At 50.6% G+C, this 18,104-nt stretch overlaps 2 protein-coding genes across 2 annotated transcripts; both read left to right on the top strand.

Moving 5' to 3' along the window:
* Positions 1-335: 335 nt before the first annotated feature.
* Positions 336-4,180, top strand: ACHE_10811S (peroxidase/cytochrome P450 family protein; the record flags this gene model as incomplete). Its single annotated transcript, XM_043283420.1, has 8 exons — positions 336-486; positions 582-868; positions 927-1,024; positions 1,081-1,129; positions 1,181-1,373; positions 1,428-3,606; positions 3,657-3,783; positions 3,848-4,180. 8 exons carry the CDS (start codon positions 336-338, stop codon positions 4,178-4,180), a joined length of 3,417 nt encoding a protein of 1,138 aa, XP_043131931.1.
* Positions 4,181-6,611: 2,431 nt separating this feature from the next.
* Positions 6,612-17,623, top strand: tom1 (E3 ubiquitin-protein ligase TOM1; the record flags this gene model as incomplete). Its single annotated transcript, XM_043283431.1, has 7 exons — positions 6,612-9,102; positions 9,176-12,592; positions 12,692-12,982; positions 13,064-13,147; positions 13,209-17,072; positions 17,126-17,470; positions 17,529-17,623. The coding sequence occupies 7 exons, from the start codon at positions 6,612-6,614 to the stop codon at positions 17,621-17,623; spliced, it is 10,587 nt and encodes a 3,528-aa protein (XP_043131932.1).
* Positions 17,624-18,104: the final 481 nt, after the last annotated feature.

The following is an 18,104-nucleotide window of genomic DNA, read 5'->3' on the forward strand; positions in this document are numbered from 1 at the left end:
AACTATAGTTTGCGAAATACCACAAACCGGAGATCAATTGGATCACAAGGCTGCGCATCCGTCCAAACTATGGCGAAGCAGGCTCTACCAGAGCCTTTTATTTCGGAAGTAGGGGAGAAATCGACGAATCAGAATTCTCCGTCATGCGCACACCACACATATGCAGGTAGTGGGGCAGTCACCATGTTGAAAACTAGACGGTGCTTATGATTGAACAAGCCCGATGCTGATGGGCAATACGGCTGCCTCGATAGCGCCCAGCTCAGCCGCACCCGTTTATCTGCAGCTTCGTTGGCTTATCCTGGTCTATGATATAAGAGCGTGGCCTTACCTCCATGAGTCGAATCAACTCGATTTATTGTGCTTACTTCACAAGTATATCATCTCTGCCTTTTCCCTTGTATTGCTGCGACCTGAATCTACATCTGTCAAGTATATTTATATATTTCTCTTGTGTTCATACGTTTACGGAGTTATATCCATTTGGTAAGAGTGATTCGATTATCCCTATAGTGACAGTATCAACACACATCACAGCTTCTTAGAGGCACTTCCTGTCGCATATACTAATAGTCAGTCAGTAAACATCCCGCACTTGTCATTAGTATCCACAATGGCCGACGCAGAGGAGTCGAAGATTGAGAAATCGATCTCCCAGATTGAACAAGTCATTTCCGCATCCCTGCGATCGATGCCCACTGAAACGGGCGATGGGACATATGTTAAAGAGTCCAAGACAACAGGATTTGCCAAAGATCTCCCTCATCTCGACTTGGACGATGTCAAAACCGTAGTGGATGTCGTCAAGGCTGGCGCGACAGGCGAGCCCGTGGACGACAGGGAATACATAATGGAACGCGTGATTCAGGTCAGTCATTGCTCTTTCCCTAGTAATTATGAGATTTTGCGTTCTGAACTTATGTTAGATCGCTGCCGAGCTGCCTTCAACCTCTCGGAATGGCAAACAATTGACAGATGCCTTCCTCAACCAATTATGGAATGACCTGGAACATCCTCCGATTTCGTATGCTATCCAATGATTATCACATTGTCAATTACATGCTCTGACTTTACATGCAGCTTCATCGGCGGTGATTCTCAGTACCGCAAAGCTGACGGCTCTGGAAATGTATGGCGTTCCCCGAACCCATGCGAGGAATCATTGCTAACCGTACGACAGAATCCGCGTTGGCCTGAACTTGGTGCTGCTGGAGCCCATTATGCGAGATCTGTACGGCCGAAGACTCTGCAGCCAGCCGTCTTGCCGGAGCCAGAGACCCTCTTCGATAGTCTCCTGGCCCGGAAGGATTTTGAAGAACATCCAAATAAAATTTCGAGTGTCCTGTTTTACATTGCCTCTATTATTATTCATGGTAGGCTACCTGAAAGATGGAAATGCATCATGTGCATTGCTGACGTGAATGAAGACCTGTTTCAAACGGACCGCGACGACCCTAGTATCACCTTGACATCGTCATACCTTGATCTGTCACCGCTGTATGGCAACAACCAGGAAGAACAGAACGCTATCAGAACTTTCAAAGATGGGAAGCTCAAGCCAGACTGTTTCTCCACAAAACGCGTCTTGGGCTTTCCCCCAGGTGTGGGTGTAGTGCTGATCATGTTCAATCGCTTCCACAATTATGTTGTTGAGCAATTGGCAACGATCAACGAAGGTGGACGATTTACGAAGCCAGACGAGTCGAATGCTAAAACGAATGAAAAGTACGATAATGACCTCTTCCAGACTGGTCGTCTGGTGACTTGCGGTCTCTACGTCAACATCATTCTCAAGGACTACGTCCGTACCATCTTGAACATCAACCGAACGAACAGTGTTTGGAGCTTGGACCCTCGCGCTGATATGAAAGACGAATTGCTTAGCAAGGCAGCAGCTGAAGGAACTGGAAACCAAGTTTCCGCTGAATTCAATCTTGTGTACAGGTGGCACTCGTGCATCTCTGAACGAGACCAGAAATGGACAGAGGATCTGTACAACCAGATTTTCCCAGATGAAGACCACAAGGAAATCAGTCTCCAGAGGTTTATGCGAGGTCTTGGTCAATGGGAAGCGAGCCTACCGGAGGATCCCGAAAAGCGTCCGTTCGCTGACGTGCAGCGCAAAGAGGACGGCACCTTGGATGATGACGGCCTAGTGAAGATCTTTGAAGAGAGCGTCGAAGACTGCGCTGGTAGATTTGGCGCATCCCATGTTCCAACGGTCTTTAAGAGCATTGAGGTCTTGGGTATCAAGCAGGCCCGTTCCTGGAATGTGGCCACCTTGAATGAGTTTAGACAATTCTTCAACCTGGCTCCATACAAAACATTCGAAGAAATCAACCCCGATCCATACATTTCTGAGCAGCTCCGGAGACTGTACGATCACCCTGATCTTGTGGAAATGTACCCAGGTGTCAATATCGAGACAGCCAAAAAGGCAGTGACACCGGGTAGTGGTCTCTGTACCAACTTTACCATTTCCAGAGCCATTCTTTCCGACGCTGTTGCTTTAGTTCGTGGTGACCGTTTCCACACGATTGATTTCACACCGAAACATGTCACGAATTGGGCGTACAATGAAATCAAAACCGATACGTCAATCGACCAGGGTCAGGTTTTCCACAAGCTTGTTTTGCGGGCGTTCCCGAACCATTTCAAGGGCGATTCCATTTACGCACATTACCCACTTGTCATTCCGTCCGAGAACCAGAAGATCCTAAGCAAGCTTGGACATGCTAAGCAATACAGTTGGGACAAACCCAGCTACACGCCAACGCCTCGATTTATCAACTCCCACGCTGCTTGCACGTCCATACTGTCTGACCAGGAGGCGTTCAAGGTCACATGGGGAAAGAAGATCAAATTCTTGATGGAGAACCATGACCACCCGTACGGGAAGGATTTCATGCTGTCTGGTGACAAGCAGCCCAATGCTGCCTCGCGCAAGATGATGGGAGGCGCTCTGTACCGTGAACAGTGGGAGAGCGAAGTCAAGAAGTTCTACGAAGAGATTACTCTGGAGCTTCTGCAGAAATACTCATACCAGATTGCCGGCGTTAATCAGGTCGATATCGTTCGAGATGTCGCCAACCTTGCACAGGTGCACTTCTGCGCAAAAGTTTTCTCACTACCATTAAAGACTGATTCGAATCCAAGGGGTGTCTTTGCGGAGTCTGAACTGTACCAGATCATGGCATTGGTCTTCGCCTCCATCTTCTACGACGCAGATGTTGCGAAGTCGTTTGAGCTTAACAACGGTGCTCGGATGGTGACGCAGCAACTAGGAAAACTGGCGATGGCCAATGTTGAGGCAGTTGCCAATACTGGTATTATTGCAAGCATAGTGGATCATCTACATCGACACGACGTGCTCAGTGAATACGGTACCCATATGATCAAGCGTTTGCTCGATAGCAAGCTGCCTCCTCCTGAGATTGTGTGGACTCACATTCTTCCCACAGCTGGTGGGATGGTGGCGAACCAGGGACAGTTATTGTCGCAGTCGCTTGACTACTATCTCTCCGAGGAGGGCTCGGTCCATCTGCCTGAGATCAACCGGCTGGCAAAGGAGGATACCCCTGAGGCCGATGAGAGACTACTGCGATAGTGAGTACTTCTAAGATTCGTGTCCTTTTGACTATACTGATCATTTGTAGTTTTATGGAGGGTGCTCGACTGCAGTCGTCTGTCGCATTGCCTCGAGAGGTTGCCAAAGAGACGGTCATCGAGGATGGTGGCGAAAAGGTTTCTCTCAAGGAGGGAGAGCAAATAGTGTGCAACCTGGTATGTGAATCGACGTCTGTGTCACTAGTACGCAGGAATGCTAATACAAGCCCCCGCTTTATAGGTATCTGCGAGCAAGGACCCCGTTGCCTTCGAGGAGCCCGAGAAGGTCAGACTTGACCGTGACATGGACGCATACGCTCACTTCGGGTTCGGGCCTCATCAGTGCTTGGGTCTTGGACTCACTAAGACCGCTCTCACGACCATGCTCAAGGTCATCGGACGGTTGGACAATCTTCGTCGTGCCACCGGAGGCCAGGGTCGCCTGCACAAGCTTGATGGACCTGGTGGTATCGCGAAGTATATGACGGCTGACCACAGTGGATTCTCTCCTTTTCCAACCACGATGAAAATTCAGTGGGACGGTGATCTGCCAGCTCTAAAGAGGGACTTGTGAATGGGAATGGAACAGGCGTTGTTCGCATATAGCTGCTGTGCACAGATACTCTGAATGTTATATCCCCCATAGATGCTTGTGAATACCACACTGTCATTCACCCTAATGCTTCGTGACGCAATGAATACTATCGACATTATTACTCGTATCCTGCCGGCCGACCTTGTACATGCATTAGTTTGGGCCACTGTGTCTCGCTGCCTGACCGATGAATAAATGTTGCAATTGGATAGCTCCTTGTATCCATAGCCCCAATGGCCATTCAGCTCGTGCTGTCTGTACCTCGTAGTGACTGTTTACCTAAGGTAAAAGTTCCTAGTTGCGCTGTGTTTTGTTGCTCGGCGGGGAAAAAGAGCCGCTCCGGGCGTGACTAACAGCGGGAGCGTCACTGCGAGCTTCTCCTCCGCCCGCTAGACTAGCCAACCTGCAAGTGGTGGGATTTCACGAACCTTCGAATCCTGACACACCTTTTTTCTTTTCCCTCTTCCTCTTCCATCTCACCTTTTTTATCATCTTCTATCGACAGATCCCGATACTCCGCGTCATCGTCGCTTACATACCCTCGACTTATTGAGCCGCCACAGCTTCAGGGTTGAACGACCTGCACCGTTTTCCCTGGTCTTTTGCTTAGTGGCTCCATTCTCTCATCGCCCTCACCTCGGTGATCTTCATCCATCGAGAAGCTTCTGGATCGAGAAGAGGTTTCCTCGGAAATTCAACGCCCGAAATTGTCACTGAACATAACGGAAAGCTTTTCTCAAAATTTTCTTGTGGAGGGACCAAAAAACGTCATAAGTGATCGCGGCTTGCTCCACGAACCCGGTCTCACGACCCCCCTCCTCTCTCCTCTTCTAGGAGGTACCCTCCTGGAGACTTTTAGACATCCTCATGGTTGCCTGTTGATTCGATCGCCATTATGGGGAAAATTAGAAAGGTGGCCAGCCAGAAGCACGAGGCTACGATCGTAAGTTTACCCTCACCCCGCATGTTGGGCATTCTTTTGGCTTCTGAGTACAGTGGGCTAAAATTTTCTCTTCTTCTGTTACAGTCACCGTATTTGTCGGAATTCATAGCCCGTGCGACGACGATTCCAATCCCCGAGCTTCCTTCCCACCTGAAATCGTTTCCTCGGATATGGCCTTTCCCTCGTGGTGACTTCTATCACTGGATCAATGTCGTGAATCGCATCGATGAGATTCTAGCGACGGTTATCGAGAAATATGCTTTGAACAATGGTCCACAGACAAAGCCTTTCGGTATACACGTTTTGGTGGATTCGTGCTCGGAAGGTGAAACCAAAGCGAGCGGTGAAGACATCGATACCAAGCTGAATGCTCTGGGATATGGCCCTGAAGGAGACAGGGAGCTTGTGGAAATACTCTTGAATTTCTCAAAGCTTTTGCTGGAGAAATGTGGCAACCGCAGTCTGTACAACAGCAGCGAACGTCTAGGTGATCTCCTTAATACCACATCACTTTCTCTCCTGCATACTACACTGCGGTTGGGTCTCTGCTTGGCGCAGAGATATTATTCTCGCCAAAAGGGTGGCTCGCATATTCAGCAGAGTTTGCTGGCCGCTCATTATAACATCGACCTGGAAAAGTTGCTGAAAATTGCCGTACCATTCCCCCGCCCATTTACCTCCGGCAAGCCTAGCTCTGCGTCCCCTGCTGTGTTAGCCAAGAGCAAGGAGAAAGGCATCCAAACAAAACATAATGCCAACGATATTATCTCGCTCGTACGAGAGAACGATGGCTGGGATGAATGGGGTCACGCTCGTGTGCTTTATTACCCCCCAGGCTCCTCGGAGCAAACGAAACCCACGGGCGACGGCGGACATGGACAGCAAGCCCCGACCACACCAACGCCGCTGCGTAGGAGTCACACCCATCCTACCCCTCGTTTGAGCCGCTCGACCGTTGTGGAGGACTCGCCTGGTTCCACCGCCAACAGCCCCTCTGGGAAGCAGGAGGAGCCGATCCGAGGCGGGAAGGTCCTTGATATTCCATACTCAAAGACCTCTTCCTTGAAAATTGAGGATATCCTTGCGTCGCATTTGGACGAGGTGCCGGCTGATTCCAAATACGAATTGCTTCACAAAGTTCGCATTGCCCAAAGTCTGGCAGCGTCTCATGCTGGACGTGAGCAAATTCTTGCAATCAGGATCCTTGCTATCACCAACTTAGCCTATGTCTATCCTGAGGCTATCTTCCAACAAAAGGTCCTCCTCTTCGACATGGAGCAACCCAAACGTCTTCAGCTTGCATATCAGCTTGCTGAATTGGTTCATCTGGGTGCAAGTGGCGATCTTCCCGTTTCGAGGCATGTACAGGCTTTGGCAGTTTTGGCACTCGATGCGATTGCAAAACACAAAGCGCGCGCTATGGACGTTTGCGCAGCCTTGAGCGTCAACGTAAATCACGGAATTCTCATGTTCTTGGCCCGCAAAGCAGTTAATGAACTCGGCACAGAGGATGGATCTGAGGATGTTGCTAGTCAAGACGAGTGGCGCGATGCCCTGCTTGCCCTCTTGCGGACGCTTCCTGGCTCAAGCTCTAGAACCCCGGAAACTCTCGTCTCTGCCGGTATCATCCGACTGTTTGTCGATGTTTTGAACCTTCGAACTGAGAAGGCTCGCCGCGTATACTCGCGTACCATCGAGTTCCTTGATACTTTCGTCCATGCAGTTCGGGATGCTCTTGGAACTCTTACGGCCGCCAAAGGTTTTGATGCCATTTCTGATCTGATCGAATACGAAACAAAAACGGCCTTTGAGAACGTCTCAAAGGGCTTGGGTATTCCTTCTCGTCACAAAACTCCATCGATGGATTACCAGATCCCGTATTTCCAGCAACAGACCCTTAGATGGATGTTCCGATTCGTCAATCACATCATGCAACATGCCCATGGTGGTTTTGACCGTGTTCTTCGAAACCTGATCGATTCTCCACAGCTGCTGACGTCCCTAAAGTTGGTTTTCGAGAATGCTCGGGTATATGGTTCCCACGTTTGGAGCAACGCGGTCAACATCCTCAGCAGCTTCATCCACAACGAACCTACTAGCTATGGGGTCATCGCTGAAGCGGGCTTGAGCAAGGCTCTCTTACAGGCCGTCATGCAATCTGAACTTAAGGTCCAAGAGAAACTGACTGCTGAACCTGAAGAGACTGGAGCCGAGGGCGCCGCAGCTCAGGGCGAAGCTCCATCTGAGCCTGCGGCTGTCGTACCTACCCAGTCGACAGGCGTGCGTGAAAGGTCTCGTGAATATCCTCTTGTTCGACCTAAGGGGATGCAGCTTGCACCTGGAATCTTGACTGCCCCAGAGGCTTTATCATGTATACCCACGGCTTTTGGTGCCATTTGCTTGAACTCGTCTGGTTTACAGCTTTTCCAATCGTCCCATGCATTGGAAAGTTTCTTCGAGATTTTCGAGAATCCCGAGCACGTGAGGAGCCTGAAAGACGACTCGCATCTCGTTCGTTCACTGGGCACAACTTTCGATGAATTAGTTCGGCATCATCCTGCAATAAAGTCATCCATTATGACCGCAGTCATTGTGATGGTTGCTCGTGTTGCTCTTTTGTGTAAAAGTAAGGCGTGGTCGCATGGGATGGGAACAAAGCTGTGGACCGAAGACTTGCAGGGCAGAGCATCGATTTCGGGCGACCTATTTGTCTTGTTCAGGGAAGTTGGACTGCCTCTCGACGGATCTTCCACAGATGCTGTTCAGAACCTTGGAGTTCCGGAGCTCAACGCTACGACGCTTCCCAACGGTGGCCACCTCACAATGGGTGACCTAAACCATATCGTGCCGTCCTTGAACGAATCCCTGGAACCCAAAGATCAAGACGACAATGGACTTACTGCGACGGATTACATTTATCCTGTACTCCGATTCCTCGGAGCATTCTTCGAGAACCAAAGCAACTGCGCGTACTTCATCGAATCCGGAGCTGTCGAATTCATCTTGGATTTCGCGACTTTGCAGAGTCTGCCCTTTGATTTCCACAACACGGACGCCAATCAAGAATTAACCGTGCTGGTACACATGCTTGTGGAAACCAAACCGCATCTTGTCCTTCCGTCTCTCGTAAATCGGGCGCAGTCTGTGGTGGATAATCTCTCTGGCTTCTGCTCCGAACCCAAGGACGCTGGTTTCTTCACGTCCCTAATAAAGCCGCCACAAGAACAAGTGTCCGAAGAAAAAGGAAAAGATGTGCTGAGTTTCTCCAAAGAGAACGGCACGTACTTCGCCAAAAATATGGGCGCGGCCTTGATTTTGACCGATTTACTCCGCGAAGTTTACTCCATGCCGCTGTATCAGACTCGGCATCATACTTCCGCTTTTCTCCAAGTAAACCTGGCTGATCGATATACCTCGCTCGTGACGGCCCTAGGAAAACTGCATGCGGCGTGTGTCTGGGAAGAAATCTTACTTGAAAAGAATATTCCAGACACCTGGGATCAAGCGACGAAAGTCCAAGCCGCCGGTAATGCCATGGAAACGTCGCAGGATACTGCTGAGCCCTCCAACACAGGAGAAAGCTTATCCCAGTCTACAACTGAGTCTCAAATAGAAGGTAGTGACACTGCTCAGACTCCTGCCAATCGGGATCCCAAGGACAGCTCCTCAAAAGCTCCCGAAGGTGTCGCATTCAAAAATGTGCGGGCATTGCGTTATCTTCTTAGTTCGCTGCCCACTTCCATAACGGGCTTTTACCACAACCTTGGCCTGGGACTTATCGGAAAGAGAAAGGCAGAGTCCTATCCGAGACAGAATGCGAACATGGTTGCTGAATCTATCGCAACGGCTGTTCTCAATCAATTACAGTTCAGTCCTCCGAACTCGAGCGATAACCCGAAGCATCGGTTCGCTTACCTGATTGTCATACTCTCATCCTTTTCACATCTGCTTTTTGAAGGTAGGTTATATTTCCAGGATTATTTTTCTGCCCATGCATTGTAAAATTTGAACCCGAAACTGACAACTCATAGCATCCGCCGAACGCCCTCAAGCGCAGTATCTCACCCTCGTTCTGTTTGCGTTCAAGAGGATTGGTGGTTTGGAAGCCATCAAGCATGTCTGTGATGTTTTTATCCAGGAGGTTAAAGCTCTGACGCCGCCCGAATCCGTGTCTGAGTCTGAAAAGGATGTCTCGGCCCGACTTACATCTGCGTACGGAGGTATCCGGATCATCTTCAATTTCTTCTCTGGGCTCGCTTCTGGAAAGAACATCATCGAATCCAGCCAGACGCAGGCCATAACTTCCAGCAGTGACCGGGAGCGTGAACGATCTGATTACTTCCAACCCGGACAGTTCCTGGTGGACCTGCGGATGGAAATCTTGCCTATGGTTCGGGAACATTGGAACTCCGACTTCGCAACCCAGTCATCAAGTTCAATCATAAAGTGCATGGTTGATATCTTGCGGTCTTGCCTTGATGGTGAATATGAGGTTGGGGCTGCTCGGCGCTCCGAAAATCCCCCTGCAGTCATGGAGGTGACTAGGAGAAAATTCGTTGCCAATAAGGACCGTGTTGTTTCTTTGCAAGAGAAAGGTTTTGACAAGGAGCTCGCTAAGGAGGCTGTATACCGTTGCAATAACGTTTCCGGTGCCGCTGAAGAATACTGCAAGGCGCAGAACTGGTTGCGGGCCCCCCCAAGACTCCCTCCATCTTCCAATGACATTGAATCTATGAGATCTGGGGCAACGTCTGGCGGGGAGGCTCCCGAAGACACGATGGACTCCCCATTCTTCAATAGTGGCCCTCTGGAGTCTTCTGCACTCGCCATGCTCCTTTCACAAGCTTCCGATCGAGGCGGCCAGCCCCGAGGAAGAAGTGCAGAGACCGGCACCGGCAATGGCCCCGAGGTCCTTGCGCGGGCCCTTAATGATATCCTGAACCATGAGCGACCCGGCGATAATGACCGGGAGGGTCCTTCGAGCAGCAACCCAAGAAACTCCAATTCTTCCGGTGCCCCGCCATCCTCTGAGCCCACTAATCGACCCGCAAGCCAGGAGTCGCAGCAACCCACCGAACAGCCTGCTCGACGATGCGAAGTGTCCACCATCGAGGATTTGGATGCGGAACGTGAAAAGGTTCGCTCCAACATGATCGAGCGTTGCTTGGATGTTCTTAACGAGCATCACGATGTGTCGTTTGAGTTATCGGATTTGATCTCCTCGGCCACAAGGAAGCACCGTGATCCAGAGGGCTTCCGTAGGGAAGTTGGTGAAATTCTTGTCCAGTCCCTAGTTTCTCTGCAGATGGAGAACTTCCAGACTGCTGGGAAGAAAATCGCCGCCTACGCTCACATCCTGGCCTTGGTCCTTCAAGACAAAGACATGTACAACGCTACGCTGGAAGAATTGAAGGATTACTTTGAGACTTTCCTTTCGTTTGTCAAGACTCCAAAGCCAGAACCGAACGAGTCTTTCCCTTGGATTGGACATGTGTTGCTCATCCTTGAAAGATTACTATCTGACGACGCGCAGCCTCAGCAAATTCGTTGGACACCCCCCAGTCTGGATGACCCGAACCCGGAGGGTAATGAGCCAGCACAACTGCAAGAGCCTCTCGTCTCGCAAGACCAAAAGACGCGGCTTTTTGAGGCGATTATTGAAATTCTGCCGAGAGTAGGGAAGGATGACGCATTGGCGCTTTCGGTGTGCCGAATTCTTGTGATTCTCACGCGGCACCGCAGTATCGCTACTAGTTTAGGAGAGAAGCAAAACTTACAGCGTCTATTTGTCATGGTCAAGCAGCTCTCTAGTGCTACGAACGCGAAGCTTCAAAGTGCATTCATGTTGATCTTGAGGCACATCATCGAAGACGAGGACACCATCCGGCAAATCATGAGGAGCGAGATTGTGGCTAATTTTGAAGCCAAATCGTCTCGTCATATCGATACGACTAGTTACGTTCGCCAAATGTACCACCTCGTGCTCAGATCACCAGAAATTTTCGTGGAAGTGACCAACGAGAAGCTGAAGCTGATGCGATACGATTCGCATCAGCGCCCCCAGACACTCGCCTTGAAATCCGATCCATCCTCAAAGTCCTCGTCTAGCCAAGAAGGGGACAATCAGAAGCCTTCTGTGGATGAGCTGGCGTCTGAGGACAAGGACAAGGACAAGGACAAGGGTAAGGGTGCTGAGCTGAAGCCACCAGTCGTCGAGAACCCGGACGGAGTCATTCACTACTTACTCTCGGAGCTCTTGTCCTACAAAGATGTTGACGACAAAGAGCAACCGGCTGAGACTTCACAGCAGCCTGGACAAGACCAGTCTGCATCTCAGACTGAAGTCGAAATGGCAACAGATGAACAATCCACTCCCGCCTCAGGGGCTGACGCTCAGGCGAACCGCGATTCCAAGAAGCCAGAGAAGCCGGCGTTCAAAGCGGATGAGCATCCGATCTACATTTACAGGTGCTTCCTTCTCCAGTGTCTGACGGAACTGCTTTCGTCGTACAACCGAACGAAGGTTGAATTCATCAACTTCTCTCGCAAGGCAGATCCTCTTGCCACGACACCGTCAAAGCCTCGCTCGGGTGTCCTCAACTACCTCCTGAACGCTCTCATTCCGATCGGTACCATGGAGCACGACGAATCTGTGACTTTCAAGAAGCGAAACAACACGTCTTCATGGACATCGCGCGTGCTTGTTGCATTGTGCACCAAGACCGGCGAATTTGGTGGAACTCCAAAACGGCGCAGTGAGCAAAAGCTCAACGAAGAAGATGAACCGGAACTTGCTTTTGTCCGCAGATTCACCCTTGAGCATGCTTTGCGTTCCTACAAAGACGCTAATGCGTCGAACGAGCCTTTGGATTCCAAGTACTCGAAACTGATGTCACTTGCTGACCTGTTTGACAAGATGCTCAGCGGGTATACATTTGTTTCGGGGGATTCGGCGTACCCAGCTTCGACAAGACACCTTGCGAAGACCATGTTTGAGAAGAATTTTATCAACGCCCTCACTGCTTCAATCGCAGACGTTGACCTCAACTTCCCTGCTTCCAAGCGCGTTATCAAATACATCTTGCGGCCTCTCAACAAACTCACGCAGACTGCTGTTATTTTGAGTGAGACCTCAGATATTTCTACCCTCGGGGAGACTGAGGAAGACGAGATTTCCTCCGCAACATCGGTTTCGGACATCGACGACGAACGTGAAGAGACCCCTGATCTTTTCCGCCACTCCACCTTAGGCATGCTCGAGCCTCGTCATGAGGAAGAAACAAGCTCCGAGGAGTCTGGCGAGGAAGACGATGACGAGATGTATGATGACGAATATGACGAAGAAATGGACTACGACGAAGACATGCCCGAAGACGACGGTGAAGTGGTTAGCGACGAGGATGATGAAGAGGGCGTCGGGCCCATTGAAGGCCTTCCTGGTGACACCGGTATGGACATCGAAGTTGTCCTTGATGATGAAGATGATGAAGACGATGAGGAAGATGATGAGGACGCTTCTGACATGGATGATGACGAAATTTTTGCAGGCGAAATCACCGGCGATCATGATAACGAAAGTCTGGAAGAAGGCGAAGATGATGACGACGAATGGGAAAGCGAAGAAATTTCCGAAAATGACGAAGAGGCCGAGATGATGGATCAGTTCGAAGATCAATTGGCCGACATTCGACAGACGGACCCTCACGGTGATGGTCAGCGATTTGATGATTTGTTCCGTGTCCTGAATGAGGCTGCCGGAGGAATGGATGACCTCCAAGATGATGGTCTTATGGGGGAGATGCATGATGATATTGTTGATGATATGCAGGAGGACGAAGGTAAGTATACTTATCCTAATTGCCTTTTCTGATCTCTTGGAAGGGCAATGTATGGAATTTGGAGCGCTGACATGAATCAAGATGATGAAGGAATTGATGAATTTGAGGAGGATCTTGGCGACGATGCCGATGACGACCAAGGGTCATACCAGGGCGTCGACGAAGGTAGGAAAATCTGTCTTGTCTCGTTTGGAATATACTGGATCGCTAACCGGTGCCCCGACAGATGACGATATGCTTGACACTTGGGACATAGATGGTGATGACCTTCCATTGCCACGTGGTGGACAACCTCCCCGGTTTGGTGGCGGTCAACCAACGTGGGCTGCTGTTACCGGATTTATGCCCGGTCGTAACGGTGGACTTGTTCCCATTCAGCCTTATCGACTCCACCGAGCTCAAGCACCCACAAGCACCAATAATGATGGAACCAACCCTTTGCTTGTTCGCAGCGATCGTGGGGCTGAACAGGCCGCCCCAGCCAATGCGGGTGCTGAGGCTTTCTCCGACTGGGTGCATGGCATTGAACAACCTCCTGCGGGACGCATGCTCCAGATGGATAGCCCTGTCAGCTTCATGAATGCCATTCTACAGGCCATTGGTGGACAAGGTGCACCGGGCTTTGGTGTCATCACTCGCCCCGAGGGTATCCAACTTCATGTTGATCAACGGGCTATTCTGCCAAATCAAGTTCAGGACATCTTCGGTTTAGGTAGACCACAAGCACCTCCGACTCGTCCAAGGGACGATCCATCTCAAGCAGTCAGCTTCGCTCTGGATACCACTAGGAACCGCTGGCAAGAGGAAGCCGGCATCCTGTTCAGCAACACCTATGTGGAGAAAACACAACGCGTTATCAACTCTCTTCTCAAGATTCTCGTTCCTCCTGCCATTGAAGAAGAGAAGAAGCGACTCAAGCAACTGGAGGAAGAGCGCAAGCGACGCGAGGAAGAGAGGGCAGAAAAAGAGCATCAAGAGCGTATTGCCAGGGAAGAGGAAGAGAAAGAGCGAAAGCGACAAGAGGAAGAAGAGAATGCCAAACGGCAGCAGGAAAGGGAGCAGCAGGAAGCCGAACGACAGGCCGCTGGAGAGGCTGCAGAGCCGATGGATGATGTTCAACAAACTGAATCCGCTGCAGAAGCTGCTGCTGCCCCTGAGTCTGGTCCGGCTGAGCCCGTTCAACGGGTTACGACGACAATCAGAGGCCGCGAGCTTGACATTACGGGGATGGAGATCGACCCGGAGTACCTTGAGGCTCTACCCGAAGACTTGAGGGAAGAGGTTATCATGCAGCAGGTCGCCGAGCAGCGCTCGCAGGCTGCCGCAGCGGGCGAAGAACCGAGTGAGATCAACCCTGAATTTTTGGAGGCATTGCCTGATGATATTCGCGAGGAACTGCTGCAACAAGAAGCCGCAGACCGCCGTCGTCGGGAACGTGATAATGCACGTAGACAGGCCGCAGCTGGTGCCGGTGCTGGTGCCGGTGCCGGTGGTCCGTCTCATACCGAAGAACTCGAGACTCCCGCTGGGTTCCTGGCTACTTTGGACCCCATCTTGCGACAGTCCATCCTTGCCGACCAACCAGAAGAAGTCCTGGCGACTCTGGGTCCAGAATATGTCTCCGAAGCGCGTACTCTTCCAGGGAGACGGTTGGCTCAATTTGGCGATATTCCCCGACTTGATCGACACAGGGATGAGCCAAATGAGGAACCAGAGGAGCAGAAGAAGCCGCAGCGGCGACAGATCGTGCAAATGCTCGACAAGGCCGGTGTTGCAACCCTCCTCCGATTAATGTTCATGCCTTTGCAAGGCAACGCGCGCCATCAACTGAACGACATTCTCCACAACGTCTGCCAGAATCGCCAGAACCGGATGGAGGTCATCAGTCTCCTCTTATCCGTGCTGCAAGACGGTAGCGTGGATGTCTCGGCCATTGAACGTAGCTTCGCGCAGCTGTCACTTCGTGCCAAGGCTCCTGCAGTGCAGAAGACACCTCAATCTATCAAGCGAAACCTGTTCTTCCAGACATCTTCGAGCGTGAGCAGTGAGGTAACTCCGATTATGGTGGTGCAACAATGTCTGTCGGCTCTTTCTTTCCTGTCGCAGTACAACCCCCATATCGCATGGTTCTTCCTCACCGAGCATGATCCCTCTACGTTGAAACTGAAGGCTCTTCGAAAGGGCAAGGGCAAGGAAAACCGTGCGAACAAGTTCGCTCTGAATGCTCTGCTTTCTCTTCTTGACCGGCAGTTGATTATGGACAGTCCAAACTGCATGGAACAGCTTTCAAGTCTTCTTAGCAGCATCACACATCCTCTCAACTTGCTTCTTCGGCGCGAGAAGGAGAAGCAAGAAGAGGAGAAGGAGAAAGAGAAGGGCAAGCAGCCTGAGCAACCTCAAGAAGAGCAGCGCCTGGCAGAACAAGAACAGGCGCAGCCTTCCGAAACAACTGAATTTCCTGGCTCTGGTGCCGATGCGACCATGACAGATGCTCCTCTCCCAACCGTGGAGACCACCGAACCGCAAGGTGCAGAGTCTGCGCAGGCCGAAGACGACACATCCGCAGAGGCCAACAAGCCGGACAAGGCCAAGGAACCTTCGGGAGACGAGAAGCACAAGCGGAAAACCATCGAACCTCCTGTCATCCCTGATTACAACTTACAACTAGTCGTCCATATCCTTGCTGCTCGTGAATGCAACGGGAAGACGTTCAGGGACACGCTCTCAACCATCAATAATCTGTCAGCCATTCCCGGAGCGCGTGATGTGATTGGAAACGAACTTCTCAGCCAGTCTAGAAGGCTGAGCACCACGATCTTGACCGACTTGGATGAGTTGTTGCCTCATATCCACCAGGCTCGGACTGGTACCGACATGCAAGGATTGGCACTAGCGAAATTCTCTCCAGCTAGCTCCGATCAGGCGAAGCTGTTGCGTGCTCTAACGGCGCTTGACTACCTATTTGACCCTAACCGTATCGACAAGACCAAGCAAAACGAGCCCGAATCTGCTGCTAAGGAAGATGTTCTCCAGAGCTTGTACGAGACCTCTACATTTGGGCCCCTCTGGACTAAGCTGAGCGAATGTTTGACCGCTATTCGGATGAAGGAGAATATGCTGAACGTGGCTACTATTCTTCTCCCATTGATCGAAGCCCTGATGGTTGTTTGCAAGAACACGACTCTGAAGGAGACTTCTCGGAACAGCCGGGAATTGTCTGTGTCTAACACGTCTATCGATGCCAACATGGGTATAGAGAATCTGTTCTTCAAGTTTACTGAGGAACATCGCAAGATCCTCAACGAACTGGTTCGCCAGAACCCCAAGCTCATGAGCGGCTCCTTCTCTTTGCTCGTCAAGAACCCCAAGGTCCTCGAGTTCGACAACAAGCGCAATTACTTCACCCGGCGAGTCCATTCCCGTGGCGCGGAGCCCCGTCAACCTCATCCACCCCTTCAACTCTCTGTGCGCAGAGATCAGGTGTTCTTGGACTCCTTCAAGTCTCTGTATTTCAAGACGGCAGATGAGTTGAAGTATGGCAAATTGAACGTGCGCTTCATTGGCGAAGAGGGTGTCGACGCAGGTGGTGTAACGAGAGAATGGTTTCAAGTTCTTGCGCGCGGCATGTTCAACCCCAACTACGCGTTGTTTATCCCAGTCGCTGCCGACAGCACAACCTTCCATCCTAATCGCCTGAGTGGAGTCAACTCGGAACACTTGATGTTTTTCAAATTCATCGGGCGGATCATCGGTAAAGCTCTCTATGAGGGTCGCGTTCTCGACTGCCACTTCAGCCGAGCGGTGTACAAGTGCATTCTCGGAAGAAGCGTGTCTATCAAGGACATGGAGACACTTGACCTCGATTACTACAAATCTCTCCTCTGGATGCTCGAGAACGATATCACCGACATTATCACGGAGACCTTCTCCGTGGAGACGGATGACTTTGGAGAGAAGCAAGTGATCGACCTGATCGAGAACGGTCGCAACATCCCTGTTACCCAAGAGAACAAGGAAGAATACGTGCAGCGTGTGGTTGATTACCGCCTGCTCAGATCCGTCAATGAGCAACTCGATAATTTCCTCAAGGGTATGTTTATTTTCTTTTATACGAAACTAATACAAATGCTAATGATCATCCAGGCTTCCATGAAATCATCCCACCAGATCTTATTTCCATCTTCACTGAGCAGGAGCTCGAACTGTTGATTTCCGGTTTGCCCGAGATTGATGTGGACGACTGGAAGGCCAACACCGAGTACCATAACTATTCAGCGTCCTCGGCCCAGATCCAATGGTTCTGGCGTGCAGTGCGTTCCTTCGACAAGGAAGAGCGTGCCAAACTGCTCCAGTTTGTCACTGGAACCAGTAAAGTGCCACTCAACGGCTTCAAGGAACTCGAGGGTATGAACGGAATCAACAGGTTCAACATCCATCGCGACTACGGTGACAAGGAGCGCCTGCCTAGCTCGCATACATGCTTCAACCGTAAGTTTTCTCGAACTGATTCTCAATTTAACAGTCAGCTACTAACAGGATAATACAGAGCTTGATCTCCCAGAATACGAAAGCTACGAAACACTCAGGCAGCGCCTGTATACAGCAATGACGGCTGGCAGCGAATACTTTGGGTTTGCATAGACGAAAAGCGAAGGATGGATTTCTGGCTTACGTGTTTTGTGTGCTTTACCGTCTTTGTTCCATGCTCCAGCATATGGTGGCGTTTCACATTTACAGAACTAGTTTGTATGTACGATTTTGCGTGTTTAATGGGGGAGGAAAAATGGTGTGGAATTGAAGATAGGGCTCATCGTCTTTCAGCCACCGGTTGAAGTGCAGGTCAACTGGTGCAATCTGGTGGACGTGATATAGGGCTTCTATTTTCTTTTCTCTTTCTGTATCTAGTTGATGTCTTAATGAACCGACTTTTTACTTTGATATCCTCTTATATTATCTGAATGTAATCATGTGACGACGCAAATGGCAGGTGGGCCTTGTCACATGACCGATGCTGCACGAGGGGCTCTTTTTTTTTTCTGGGCCTCATTCGGGCTGGACTTTCACCTTCGCCGTCCATGGGGAACTCCCACTTGAACTACACCTGCGGTCTCTGATTAACCAT

The sequence above is a fragment of the Aspergillus chevalieri genome, chromosome 1 (assembly GCF_016861735.1).
Source record: "Aspergillus chevalieri M1 DNA, chromosome 1, nearly complete sequence".
Lineage (NCBI taxonomy): Eukaryota > Fungi > Ascomycota > Eurotiomycetes > Eurotiales > Aspergillaceae > Aspergillus > Aspergillus chevalieri.